The following is a 14,062-nucleotide window of genomic DNA, read 5'->3' as shown; positions in this document are numbered from 1 at the left end:
ATTTAAATTTAAAATTTATTTAAGAAAAAAGAAAAACATAAAATTGAGGAATATAAACATAATAAAAATAGTAAAATAAAAGTAAAAATAAGAATAATATTAAAAAAGCTTAAATACACTTTTGGTCTCTCTGTTTTGATTTTTTTTTAACTTGCTTATGTAATTAGTGACAAAATTCAATTCTCTCACAAATTTGTGAGATATTTCATATCCCTCACTAATTTTATTAAAATACTACATAAATATTTATTGATTTATGTGCTATCTATACATGAACAAATTGATACTTTATATCATGACTAAAATATAAAAACAATATGTTGTACCAATTGATATACAAATTCCTTGTTAATCGACTTAAAAAAAATTCTAGACAAGTGTATCTTTGATAACCAACTAACTTTTGTATCAGGGAGATCTATTATTAACAATGTTATGAAAACTATTGAAGTGGTTCACTAAATGAAGTAAATAACAAGCGATAAAGTTGGTGAGGTAGATCTTAAACTTGACATCAACAAATCTTATGACAAAATTGTTTCGGACTATCTTAGACCACCTTCAGCGGTGGTTCTTCACATGGATTTGCCAGCATGGCAAACATTTGAAGATAACTTTTTCCTAGCATCATAACTCCATCTGGCCATCGCATTACAATTATACAACGGTTCTTTTAATATTTTAAGGTTTTAATATTAAAAGTAGCCGTTGTTAACGGTTAGTTACTTTTTTTTTTTTAAGTTATTTTTTTGTTATAAATATAGTTTTGTGAAAAAAATTAACCAACACAAATTTTACCAACACTTTTATTTTCTCTTCAATTTCAAATTTCTCTCTCACAATTTCATCATTTTAACTCAAATTTTCATTTTTTTTACTTCAAATTACAATTGTTTAGGTCAAATGGATCCTAACCATTTTCATTATCAACAAGCTATGTTCAATTTCATGCAAAATTATCAAAATCCTAATCCTCAAAATTCTCAAATTCCACCGATGCCACCATTTTCTACTCAAGTTCCACCATTTTCAACTCAAGTTCCACCATTTTCTACTCAAGTTGGCACTGAAAAAGAAGAAAGGATTGTTGTTAAAAAAAATATCGAGAGCACTTTATAAGAGATGAGGATATACTACTTATCCAATCATGGCTCAATGTTTCAAAGGATCCAATTGTGGGAGTTGATCAAAAGGCTGAGAGTTTTTGGGTAAGAGTCGCTGCCAATTATAACGAGTATCGTGGGCAATCGCGGGAAAAGTTAAAGGGACAATTAAAATGTCGATGGCATCGAATAAATAGCTTGGTTCAAAAATTTGTTGGATGTTACAAACAAGTTGTTAATGGAAAGAAAAGTGGGATATCGGAGAACGATATCATGGCCGCTGCAAATGCATTTTTTGCTCAGGATCAAGGTACAACATTCAATCTTGAGTACGCATGGCGATAGTTAAAATATGAACCTAAATGGATGGGAGAATCGATTGGAAGTTCTTCAAAAATAACAAAGACTTATGCTAGTGAGGCATCATCGGAGAACCCAGATACACCTTCAAGTTATGAGTTTAACTCATCATCACCAATGGAGCGTCCAATGGGACAAAAAGCAGCAAAAAGGAAGGGTAAGGCAAAGGAAATTCCAAATGCAACGCAAGATGCAAGGAATAAAAGAGTAGTGTCAATGGAAAGACTAGCACAAAGTAAGGAGGACGAGATAGAATTAAAGGTAGTGCAACTAATGATGAAAGACACTTCTACTATGAGCGATAGTCAACGAGATATTCATGAAAAATATTGTAATAAGATGAAAAAAATATGGAATGTAGTTAGTATCACTTATGTAAAATGGTCATTAGTACCACTTTAATTTATCAACACCTATGTAACATGGTCATTAGTACCACTTTAATTTATCAACACCTATGTAACATGATCATTAGTACCACTTTAATTTATCAACACCTATGTAACATGGTCATTAGTACCACTTTAAATTATAATAAATATTATGTCATTCAAACTAGCCGTTATTCAAACTAGCCGTTATTCAAACTAGTCGTTATTCAAACTAGCCGTTATTCAAACCATTATACATACTACCACTTATGTCATTGTTTTCTCATTCTCATCTTATTCTTCTCTCATTATTTACTAAAATGGATTCAGACGATTCAGATAATTACGATCAAGAATTTTGGGAGTTGGTTGAAGAAGAATTTATGGACGACAGTGATGAAGAACAAGAGGTTCAAAATGAACTTCAATATGGAAGTTCCTCTAGGCCAAAGAGAAGAACAACGATAGATCGAGGTCGTGAAGAAGGGCATAATCGATTGTCCAATGACTACTTCTCAAAAAATCCAGTATACACAGATGTTCAATTCCGAAGAAGGTTCAGAATGCATAGGCATGTATTTCTTCGAATTGTAGATGCCCTTGGAAATCATGATGAATATTTCCAAATGAGGGTTGATGCAACTGATAAAATGGGTCTTTCACCATTGCAGAAATGTACATCTGCTATTCGTATGTTGGCGTATGGGTCTGCTGCTGACATTGTAGACGAATATGTTCGAATCGGTGAAAGCACTTCAATTGAGTGCTTACAAAGATTCGTTCAGGGCGTGAATGCTGTATTTGGGGCTGAGTATTTGAGAAAGCCTAACAACACTGATGTTGAACATCTTTTACAAATGGGAGAGTCACGTGGCTTTCCAGGTATGTCGGGTTCCATTGATTGTATGCATTGGGAATAAAAAAATTGTCCTGTTGCATGGAAAGGACAGTTTTGTCGAGGTGATCATGGTAAGCCCACAATCATGCTTGAAGCAGTGGCATCACAAGACTTATGGATTTGACATGCTTTTTTTGGTATTGCAGGTTCAAACAATGACATTAATGTGCTAAACCAATCCAACGTGTTTAACGATATTTTGGAAGGACATGCTCCCAATGTGCAATATACAATCAATGGGACACCATATAATATGGGGTATTATTTAGCAGATGGTATATATCCCGAGTGGGCTACATTTGTCAAGACCATTTCAATGGCACAGGGAGAAAAGAAAAAGTTATTTGCTCAACATCAAGAATCAGCTAGAAAAGATGTGGAGCGGGCATTTGGAGTGCTTCAATCTCGATTTGCAATTATACGTGGCCCAGCACGTGCCTGGCACATGGACACCCTCAAGCATACCATATATGCATGCATCTAATTACACAACATGATTGTTGAAGACGAACGACATACATATGGAGGTAATTTTGATTACTCTTATGATAATGTGGATGACAACAACTCAACAACCGAAACATTTAGCGGTCCTCATCCGAATCTTGCAACAAGACTACAAAGAAGAGCAAGTATTCGAGAAAAACAAGTTCATCGTCAACTTCAAGGAGATTTAGTCGAATATAGTTGGGAACGTTTTGGACATGTAGATGATGAAATTTAAGTTTAATTTATTATGTGATGTTATTTATTTTTATTATTTTTAATTATATGTCATGTATTTGAGATTAATATTAATTATCATTTTAAATTATAAGTTTAATTTGAATTTTATTTATTTTATATCAATTTTAATTTAAATAATTAAAATTATTATTTTAATTGCTATAAAATTTAATATAAATAAAATATTATTAAATAAAGCAAAATTGTGGGACCCAAACCCAATATGGGTTCTTAAGAGTTGCACCATTGAAGCGAAAAATTAGTTGAGTTGCTTCAAGCTGATGTGACTTAATAGGTCCCACAAGGAACCCAAAAATGGGTTCACGGTTGGAGATGTTCGTAGGGATGTACTCGTAACAATGAGTTTGTCATAAATGAATATGAAAGATGCTTTGTGTGGAAAACCATGAATTATAATATGAAGATGATTATAATATGAATTATAATATGAATATGAAAGTTTTTGGTGCATGAAAGTATTCTGGCCGACTGTTCATGATCGGTATAAGTTGAAAACAAACCTTCAAACTTATAAAAGAAAGAGTCTCGAAATCATTTTTTTGAGTAGTAAGTGTCTTTCTCAAGCAAAAAGAGAGGTGTTTATTAAGTCCATTCTTCAATCTATTTCTTCTTATATCATGAGCATTCTTCAAAAATTTAAGTGCTTTCAAATATTCTAAGTTTGGTAAACAAACTTGAAAGTTCATAAAAAGTTTATGTAACTTGATCACACGTCTTTTCAAAGTTAAGTATTTTCATAGGTGTGATTTTCTCGACTAAGCTATTGGGCACAACCCTAGTCATGCGCGGCGAAATATTTGGAGTTAAAAGTTTGTTGTGTCTGGTGGATATCTGTGGTGGAGCATTGATGAGAAATATTATTTTTATTTGGATCATAACTGGTCGTATGATAATGAGGTGTGCTAGGTTGACACCCAATTATCTTACACAGTATTTTACACGTAATTTTTTCTAAGCATAAACCTTGTGAAACAAATACCAAGGCAAAAGAAAATTATTAAAAGAAACAAAATGTATAGCTAACCGTATCATTATACGGTGTTGTTGTAAGTTTTGGTGTTAATATAGTATCATTTCTCTATGATAATACATGGTTGGTAAACTCATAGCCAACCATCTCGATAGAAGACAATATGAAAATTTCTGATTTGATGGTTAGCAATGAAATACTAAATTGATTCACTCTTTTGCTAAAAGTGTAATGAATAATATAAAGTCAAAAGTCAGTTTTGCCACAATTTAGCGAGATTATCAATGAATCATAACCCTTAAAATTGAAACACATTGATAATGTAAAAAAATTTTTACACCGTCAATAAATCATAGTCGTTATAATTTTATAAGTATTTGAATATTCTTTTAAAGACAAAACTTAAGTACAATTCTTTAGGTGTGGTTCTTACTATTTTCCAACGAAAATATGACAAATATACTTAAATATTATTTAGTGAGTGAAAATAGGAGAAATTTTCGTACTTATAAAAGAAAATTATACACTTGTCATATTTTTATTGGAAAATAGTAAGAACCACACCTAAAAAATTGTACTTAAGTTTTATTCTTTCTTTAATTACATATAAAGTGTACTTGTGAATGATTGTGATGCACTATGTAAAATAGTTTACACAGACAGTGCATAATAATTAATCTCATAAATAATATTATGTGATTAAATAAAAAATCAAACATATATAAAAATTTAACTGTTATAATTCACTGATGGTGTAAAAATGTATTCCCTCTAGCCATAATTATAAGCAAATATTTTTTTTAAGTTCATTAAATAATAAATGTATCTGGTCTACTTAAAAGACCAGATACATTTATTATTCAATAAAATTTATAAAAAAAAAATATTTGCTTATAATTATAGTTAGGTGGAGTACTAAATCATAAATTTTTTAAAAAATACTAAATTTTTTAATAAATTATTAAATTTATAAGGGTGTCAGTGTTAGTTTTACTACATAGTTTTATTTTATCATATAAATCTTGAAAGAGTGTCGGTGTCAGTGTTAGTTATTAAATTTTAATAAATTATTAAATTTAAAAGAGTGTCAGTGTTAAGAAAAGAAATTCATCTAGATTCATAGAAGGAGTAAGTTTCTACAGATGAGGTCAGCAACACTCCTATTTTCAAGGCAAAAATACGCATATTTTATTATTTTATGTTATTTGAACGAGAAATATGCCTATATTATCTATAACAAAAATTAATTTTGACGATGTGATCCAAAAAAATTAAACTTTATTTTCTAATATAACTGACACAAAAAACATAAACTGCAGTTAAGTAGAACAAGGACAACCTCGTAACGCCAACACATAATAAAAACATTCTTAATCCATTCAAACAATCTGATCATCACTGACTCAGCAAACTCTCATTCACTTCAATTTCCAATAAACGCATATCCTCTCTCTCTCTCTCTCTCTCTCTCTCTCTCTCTCTCTCTCTCTCCAATGGCGGATCATAACCAAAAAGCTGAGATCTTTGAACTCAACAATGGAACCGTGCAGCTTCTCGTCACCAATCTCGGTTGCACAATCACCTCCTTCTCTGTACCCAACAAAGATGGTTCTTTTCTCTTCTCTTTCTCTCTCTTAATTTTCATAATTTTTTATGATCTAATGCTGATTGTTTTGTCTCTATCATGAAGGGGTGTTATCCGATGTTGTTCTTGGTCTCGACTCTGTTGAATCCTATCAGGTTTGAATTTACCAAAAAGCCCTCTTTTTTAGCTTTTATTTGTAATTGGGTTGTTTAGTTTTCACTTGGATCTGTCTTTGTCATTGATGTGTATTATGTTTCCCTTTTCAAAATTCTGTCTTTCATGCTTCAACATTGATAATCCTATGAGAAATTAGAATTTAATCATGGTCCCCTCAAGTCGGTGTGGATGTCTGACACCGACACAAACACGAACACACTTTTTTTCAGAGGTGTCGGTACAGGTTAAAACTGCATCTAAGACTTTTATGTGCGACGATGCGATTGCGATTGTGGACGACAATTTAAAACTACATGCAAAACATATATGTGTGATTTTTTGATTTTTTTTTTATGTTGTTTGTTCCAAGCAGAAAGGTCTTGCTCCTTATTTTGGCTGCATTGTGGGTCGGGTTGCGAACCGGATTAAGGATGGAAAGTTTAAACTTGATGGGGTTGAGTACTCTTTGCCTCTCAACAAACCCCCAAACAGTCTTCATGGTATATATCAATTCTATGAATGCGTAATCTTTAATTCTTTTTGAGCTCGATTATGAAATGTTAACATTCGATAACATTCATCCGGTTTGAAGTCGAGTTTACAACACTTTATGATTTCTGCTTGCTGATTTTCTGATTTCCTAATCTATGTTCAAATTTTAGGTGGAAATGTTGGGTTTGATAAGAAGGTATGGGAGGTGATTGAATATAAAAAAGGCGAAACTCCTTCGATCACATTTAAGTATGAAAGTCATGATGGAGAGGAAGGTAGTGCTTATTTCCTCTTTCCACCTCGCTTTTAAGTATTGTATCTATGCAGCACTTGCATTTTAGATTAAAGGTGTGTCCGACTCTCCGACATGTAGCACGCACTGGCACTTTAGATTGAAGACGTGTCTGAGTGTCTGACACACCGACATGACACAACACTGACACTTGTGATCATGTAAAATCATTTTTATTTCTCAAATTATTACCAGTGTTGTATCTGTGTGTCACGCTTCATTGTATTACATTCATTATGAATTTCCATTCCATTTATCTTATTTTGTTTTTATCGTACAAGGTTATCCTGGAGACGTGACTGTTACCGCAACTTACACACTCACCTCAAGCACGACTCTGAGACTCGACATGGAAGGAGTGCCTAAGAACAAGCCCACAATCATTAACTTAGCTCAGCATACCTATTGGAACTTAGCTGGCCATAGCTCAGGCCATATACTTGATCATTCAATCAAGATACCGGCTAACCATGTAACTCCTGTAGATCAGAACACAGTGCCAACCGGCGAAATCATGCCAGTGAAGGGTACACCTTTTGATTTCACGTCCGAAAGAAGAATAGGCGACACCATTAATCAGGTTGGACTAGGATATGACCACAACTACGTCCTCGATTGTGGTGAAGAGAAAGCTGGATTGAAGCATGCTGCAAAAGTTAGAGATCCATCGAGTTCAAGAGTACTTAACTTGTGGACGAATGCACCCGGTATGCAATTTTACACAGCAAATTACGTCAACAACGTAACTGGAAAAGGAGGCGCTGTATATGGAAAGCATGCTGGATTATGTCTCGAGACACAAGGATTCCCTGATGCGGTAAACCAGTCGCATTTCCCGTCTGTTGTGGTTCGACCGGGCGAGAAGTATCAACATTCTATGTTGTATGAGTTTTCAATTGAATGAATATTGTTGGAGAGTTTGAGTGAGTAATAAAATAAATAAGGTAGACTTTGTTCTGCTTACTATTATGGTTTAGAAACCGAACTTTGGTTGCTCATAAAACTTTTACTTGTGTTTAAATAATTGTCTGAATTGTTTGAGAGACTCAGTTTTAAGAGCAAATCATGAATTGTTTCATTTTAATAATTCATAAATGTAGACATTAAAGTTGTCTCAAATTTTTGAGAGACCTCGGTAAAAAGTTGAAGTTAGCTTGAGTTAAATCGTGAATTTTTTAAGGGGTTTTATTTAATCATAAATTAACCTTGGAATATGTGTATGGAGACTAGAGTTATTAATCACAAATAACAGACTTAATCAGAAGACTTTAAAAATGGGATAGCGGATAGTGGACTAACTGTTATTTGACTATTTTTTGGACTAATTATATGCATTATCTATATTACACGTGTTTAATATAAAACTAAACAAATAACCCAACACGCATATAAGATTTATAAATTCAAATATCAAACAACAAAGATTTATAAAATAAAATATCAAAGAACAAGATCAAGTTAAATCATCATTTTTATGCTCTATTCTTTAACCGGTGGAGTGGTGCTAATTAAAATTGTATTTATTTAGCCTAGAGATTGTAATTCACAATTAAAATTGTATTTATTTAGCCTAGAGATTGTAATTCACTCTTTAAAGGTAAACAAGTTTGATGTTCCAGGCGTGCCTCTGCATTTAATATTTTTGCACAATTAACAATCGAGTTGGTGGCTTAACGAAACAAAGTGGTGTTGACATTCACTGTTTAAAGGTGAACAAGTGAGAATATCGTGGGTTTGAAACCTCGCCTCAGCACTAATGTTCATGCACAGCTAACGGAAGTGGGATACCGCGAGTTTGAATCCGCTCCAGATGTTTGAAACCCGTGATATCCTTGGGTGCAATTGATAAATCTGATGGAGACACTTTTTGCCATAGCTCATTCATGAAAAAGTGTGTGAACTTGTACACATAAAAATCAGAAGACATCCTATTTAACATCAAAAATTTGACAGCAGTTACATCCCTTGAAAAAGTGAAACACCTATAAAATAACAGTGCTTCCAATGTTGAACTATTAATATTGATTACACTTTTTGACCTGAAATTCCATATAGCCAATACCCTCAACTAAAATATTGCATTGGTAAGTTATAACCATCCATATTTTCAAGTCATGTCCTATTCTAATAAACCATACATCAATCATGCATTTACATTGTGCGAACCAATTCGAGCGGTAATGTTTCCATTGCAAGCTGAAAATTCAGATTAAGAACATTATTAAATGATCCTTCACAGTGAAGATTGATTAGTGATACGAATGAGGATAAAATATAAATGTACTTACCCAGAGTCTTGGAGTTCTTGAGTCAGACTTCTTTTGCAATTTAGATAGCTCTGATTGAAAGCTTATAACAATTGCAACTTTGAACTCAATTGAAAAGGGACTGCACCAAAATACAAACAAAAAACTAACAGAATGAGTCCTTAAGATTCAGTATGCACCATCTCCATGCTATGAACCATGAACACCTCTGAGATTAGACAATAATTATCACGAATGAGACGACACACATACCCAGCGAAGATTGTTGGACAGGTCAAAAGTCGAGGAAGTATTACATAGATAGGCATTGTCAAATTGCGACACACGTTACCATCTGCTATCTGCTCAATAAAAAAGAGAATAAAAAACTTGTTGTAAAGGGTGACATGTTCTTATACAAATCCAGCATCACTTGCCTGAGTTGTTTGAATCAGTGAGGTTTCATTCACAATTTTCTCCCCAATAAGAATAGATTCAACGCGAAATAACTGGATGTCGATCGAATGAATTGGAACTGCTGATGCTTCGACAGTTAGTTCGCCATTAATAGGACTGGACAAAGAACACTGAGTACAGATTTTTCCTGTCACCCGAAATCCACCTATTCAATAATAACTTTGCATGAGCCACAAACTTTTCTCATTGACGCTTTCGAAGAAACAGAATTCTTTTCTTTTATATATTTTATAACCAGATTAAGAGAACATGCGCACCGGACTTTAATTCAGGAAGAAGAGGATGTCTTTGAGTGTCTTGTGTAATATAAAAGATGACCGTCTCTGGAGATATTGGTCTTTGTAGAAGATCACCTGAAATTTTCCACACACAGAAGAGACACCGGTGACTATGGTTATCAGTACCTTACTATACATGTGAGTTGAATCTCGATTTGATACAAAATTGATTTATAATAATACAGTTCCGAAAATAGTTTGTCTGATTCACAATATAAATCTTGATTCGATAACCATGATTATAACATTCACAGATACATAAAAATAAAGAATAGGAGATAATGGATTTATACCTTTATCACTTTCAATAATGAACTCCGTCGTTGCTGATAAAGATTTATACAAGTATCCGCGAGAAATATCTACAGTCGCTAAATACTATAGAGGCTATCAATCACCAACCAGCTAAATTATGTGAAACTTAAAAAGACAAAAACTAAAGAAATAAGTTTACATAATTGCCTATGAACTTTTGTGTTCAATGAAAGATTAACTAAAGTTTTGCAATGAAATTATATCAAATTTAGACTTTTTTTTAATGAAATAAAAGAGATAAAAACAAACAATAGTTGGAAAATTAATAAGTTCATCATAACCATCAGTTGCACAACATGAACATAGCATTTTCAAACAACATTTTACCATTTTACCTGGATACTAATATCTGTCCCATGGAAAGTCTCATAAAACTTTTCTAAATTCTCTTCCTGTCTAAGGTTCAATGAAAATGGTATCTGCTAGAAATACCAGAAAAAATATTCTTAAGCAATCACACCATATTAAAATGCTTTAAACAGATACAGCCATTGACTATTGATATATTACCTCTGTCGTGCCCGAACCGATCTTTCCGGAAGGCTTAATCTCAACGGTCCTCTTCCTGTTTAGAAGATGATCATAAGACATTCTTCAATGATTAACTCATCTAAAAAGACTATTTAGAGTCAATTGAATATGATAGAAAACATTGTTAATTATTTAGATATGGCCTAGCTAATTTTGAAATGAAAGAAAACCAATAACAGAAGTGAGTTGTTTAAGTAGCTGAAGAAATAGGATCTTAAAGATCGCAATACTGTCTTGATATGGTTTTTATGAGGCAACATTACATAATTACTGGATGATTAAAAATCTAAGACAATCACTAATCAATTGGTGATCGAATTAAAATGTAGTTCTTCATAATGTAAACAAATTTTACGAAGACTTCTAATAACATTTTTCCATCTTACCACATCATAATAATACTACTTAAGATTTGTTTGTAAGATGATGGATTTGACTCTTCTAAAGTAAGGAGATAGCAAAGTGAGGAAAAAAAGGGTAAATATTTCGATATCCAGCTCCTATAAAGTACATTGAGCAACTCAAATAAGAATACTTCATGTGCATCATAACAAATCATGGGCTTGGCTTCTTGAAGTAACAATCCTGATTTACTCACTTTAGTGGAGCCAAACTCAAAATTTCAACATGTCCACGATTTCTCATACATGTTTATGCAATATCAACTATTGATGAATGTTCAATCGAAGGTAAATATCATACACTTCAGATTCTTAAGTAAATTGCTCACTTTTGAGAAGCCTGATCCTAGATTTCTACTTAGAATTTGCTTATACTATTCATGTTAACTTAGTGTGTATTTAGTTCTTTGGGGAATAAAATTGATTTTAAGTGAATTGATTGTGTAAAATTTATCATGCCTAAAAGTGAGTTGAAAGTAAAGTGATTTATATTTAGATAAATTCTTGCAAAATTGAATTAAACAAATAGCATGTTTGGTTTGGATTTTGGAAGAGCCAAAAACTTTTTTATAGGTGTAGAATTGATTCTGGAGTGATTTTGAGGTGTTTGGTTCTTCTACCTCAAGAATTGATTCTACTTGAAGCTAGAATTTATAGCTTATGAATTTAAACTTGATTTTTACATTGAAATTTGTTGCTCAACTCACTTTTATATAAATGTATCCAAACATAAATCAATTCTATTAAACTCAATTATGTTAAAATCAATTTTACCAAACTCAATTCTGTCAAAACCCGTTAATAGAAACACACAAAATATTCTAGAGTGAAAATCCATTCCTCACATTCAAAATCAATTCTAAGTATTCCGAACTAGAAACCAAATATATACTTATTGAGTATACAAGAAACGATTATTTAGAGAAGTGATTAGTTGACTTACAGAATTGGAATAGGCTTAATAACACCATAGAATGACTCAACAACCCCAGCTGATCCTCCACGAACCTTCAATTATTTCAAACCCAATAATCTCACAAAAATCAGCCAAACAAAATTCCAAATTCAAAACCCAAACTCATAGCAACTTAACATTCACCCATTATTAAAACAAAATTCAAATACCCTTTTGTTCAAATTGAACAACTTTTTGCAAAAGGGAATAATTTCTGCAACACAGAAAGAGTGGTACCTGCAAATTGACGGATCCTTTGATAGTGATACGAATCCCATAGTGTGAAATTGAAGACTGTGTTTCTACAATTATGTTTCCTTTCAGAAGCTCCTGAAAATTGAAATCGGCAAAAACTGATTCAATATGCATACAAATAATTGTGTCTGTAGAGAGAGAGAGAGAGATAGAGAAGTGGAAATTACGGAAGGGTGATAGATACGATTTGAATGAGAGAGTTTGAGGTGAACGGACATGGCAACAGAGAGAGAGTTACTACTGAGTTTTAAGCTTTGTATCTGTTATCAATGGCATGAAACTATCATTCGTTGAAAAGGGCATCTTTGCAAAGGAGAAAAAACCATAATTTTAAATGTATCTTTGCTCCATAAATGTCATTTTTACTTTTAATTGTGATTATTACTTTATTAATTATATTAAGGTTTTCAATGCAAGAAAGTGTTACTAAAAGGTCGTCGAAAAAAAAAAACTAATCATTAGTTGGTTCAGTCATTCGTGGTGATTAACGTTGAATTTAACAGAAAGAACCATGATTTGACCCTTTCGACTACGATCAAGTACTCAAGTGAAGAATCCCGATGATCGAACGTCTATGTCTGCGTGTACCTAATATTTTTGGGTGGTAATCCTATCTCGCGGATCTCTAAGAAGAAACAGACAGTAGTTCGTTCATCCACAAAAGCAAAGCAGAGTATCGTGTAGTAGCTACATCTAGAGCTGTCAAATGGGCCGGCCCGGTGGGCCAACGTGTTTTAATGGGCTGGCCCGACCCAGCCCAATTGCTAAATGGGCCACATAAAATGAGCCCGGCCCGTATTTCAATATTATAATTTTAATTTTATAAAAAGGATGTAATGGATAAATGCAATACAACATAAGTAAAAAGTCATCATAAGCGTATATAAGTGATGTTTAAATTATTTATCCACAAATATATATATGAATACCACAAAATCATCCATGTAAAAGTATAAAGAAACTTAATATTATCACCAATACTTATCAAATTTTTTCTACATCTCACAACCATTTCCTTGATCACATCATTTTGAAAATATATCTTGATCCTCTTTAACTTTTCATTATGACTTGAAAACACATTTATAAAATCATATCTTATCTCAATCTTTTTTCTCCAAAATTTACCAAAATCTTTTTTTAATGGGCCAGCCCGAAGCCCGCTTGGCCCGGCCCGACCCAGCCCATAAAAAACATAGGCCCGGTGGGCTGGCCCAAAAAGACAGGGTCGTCTTTTTTTAAGGTATTTTGCAGCCTGACCCGCGCTAAATTGTAGGGCTTATGGGTCGGCCCAATGGGCCAAGCACATTTTGACAGCTATAGCTACATCTACCACTGAAATCATGTGGATCATCAACCTTATTTCAGAATTGCACATTATGTTATCTCAACCACCTAAGCATTTATGTGATATTTATGTGATAATGTCAGAGTCACATATGTTTATTCTAATCCAATTCTACATTCAAGAATGAAACATATATACATGAACTATCATTTTGTTCGAGTATATTTTCAGGCCAGAAAAATTTCAGTTAGTCATGTGTCACCAAAGGATCGAATTGCTGACCTTCTCATAAAGCCATTTACCAATACCACGATTTCAAGAACTTACGAGAAAGATGAAGGT

General features: G+C 32.9%; 3 protein-coding genes and 1 pseudogene across 3 annotated transcripts; 3 read left to right on the top strand and 1 right to left on the bottom strand.

Annotated features, from left to right (window-relative positions):
* Positions 1 to 903: 903 nt before the first annotated feature.
* Positions 904 to 1,448, top strand: LOC131596749 (glutathione S-transferase T3-like). Its single transcript, XM_058869492.1, has 2 exons — positions 904 to 1,059; positions 1,167 to 1,448. The coding sequence occupies exons 1-2, from the start codon at positions 904 to 906 to the stop codon at positions 1,446 to 1,448; spliced, it is 438 nt and encodes a 145-aa protein (XP_058725475.1).
* A 670-nt stretch (positions 1,449 to 2,118) lies between these two features.
* LOC131598764 (uncharacterized) lies at positions 2,119 to 3,368 on the top strand (annotated as a pseudogene).
* A 2,407-nt stretch (positions 3,369 to 5,775) lies between these two features.
* Positions 5,776 to 7,937, top strand: LOC131594427 (uncharacterized). The gene is made up of 5 exons (XM_058866548.1): positions 5,776 to 6,057; positions 6,140 to 6,189; positions 6,564 to 6,690; positions 6,853 to 6,957; positions 7,256 to 7,937. Exons 1-5 carry the CDS (start codon positions 5,943 to 5,945, stop codon positions 7,876 to 7,878), a joined length of 1,020 nt encoding a protein of 339 aa, XP_058722531.1. The 5' UTR covers positions 5,776 to 5,942; the 3' UTR covers positions 7,879 to 7,937.
* A 938-nt stretch (positions 7,938 to 8,875) lies between these two features.
* On the bottom strand, positions 8,876 to 12,760 carry LOC131594428 (uncharacterized). The gene is made up of 11 exons (XM_058866549.1): positions 12,600 to 12,760; positions 12,415 to 12,507; positions 12,166 to 12,230; positions 10,801 to 10,855; positions 10,626 to 10,709; positions 10,269 to 10,353; positions 9,955 to 10,050; positions 9,640 to 9,842; positions 9,494 to 9,582; positions 9,263 to 9,362; positions 8,876 to 9,170 (listed from the first exon to the last, which is right to left on the bottom strand). The coding sequence occupies exons 1-11, from the start codon at positions 12,648 to 12,650 to the stop codon at positions 9,126 to 9,128; spliced, it is 966 nt and encodes a 321-aa protein (XP_058722532.1). The 5' UTR covers positions 12,651 to 12,760; the 3' UTR covers positions 8,876 to 9,125.
* Positions 12,761 to 14,062: the final 1,302 nt, after the last annotated feature.

The sequence above is a fragment of the Vicia villosa genome, linkage group LG4, assembly GCF_029867415.1.
Source record: "Vicia villosa cultivar HV-30 ecotype Madison, WI linkage group LG4, Vvil1.0, whole genome shotgun sequence".
NCBI classification, from domain to species: Eukaryota; Viridiplantae; Streptophyta; class Magnoliopsida; order Fabales; family Fabaceae; genus Vicia; species Vicia villosa.
Note: the sequence above shows the minus strand (reverse complement) of the source record. Positions and strands in the feature narration are given on the sequence as shown.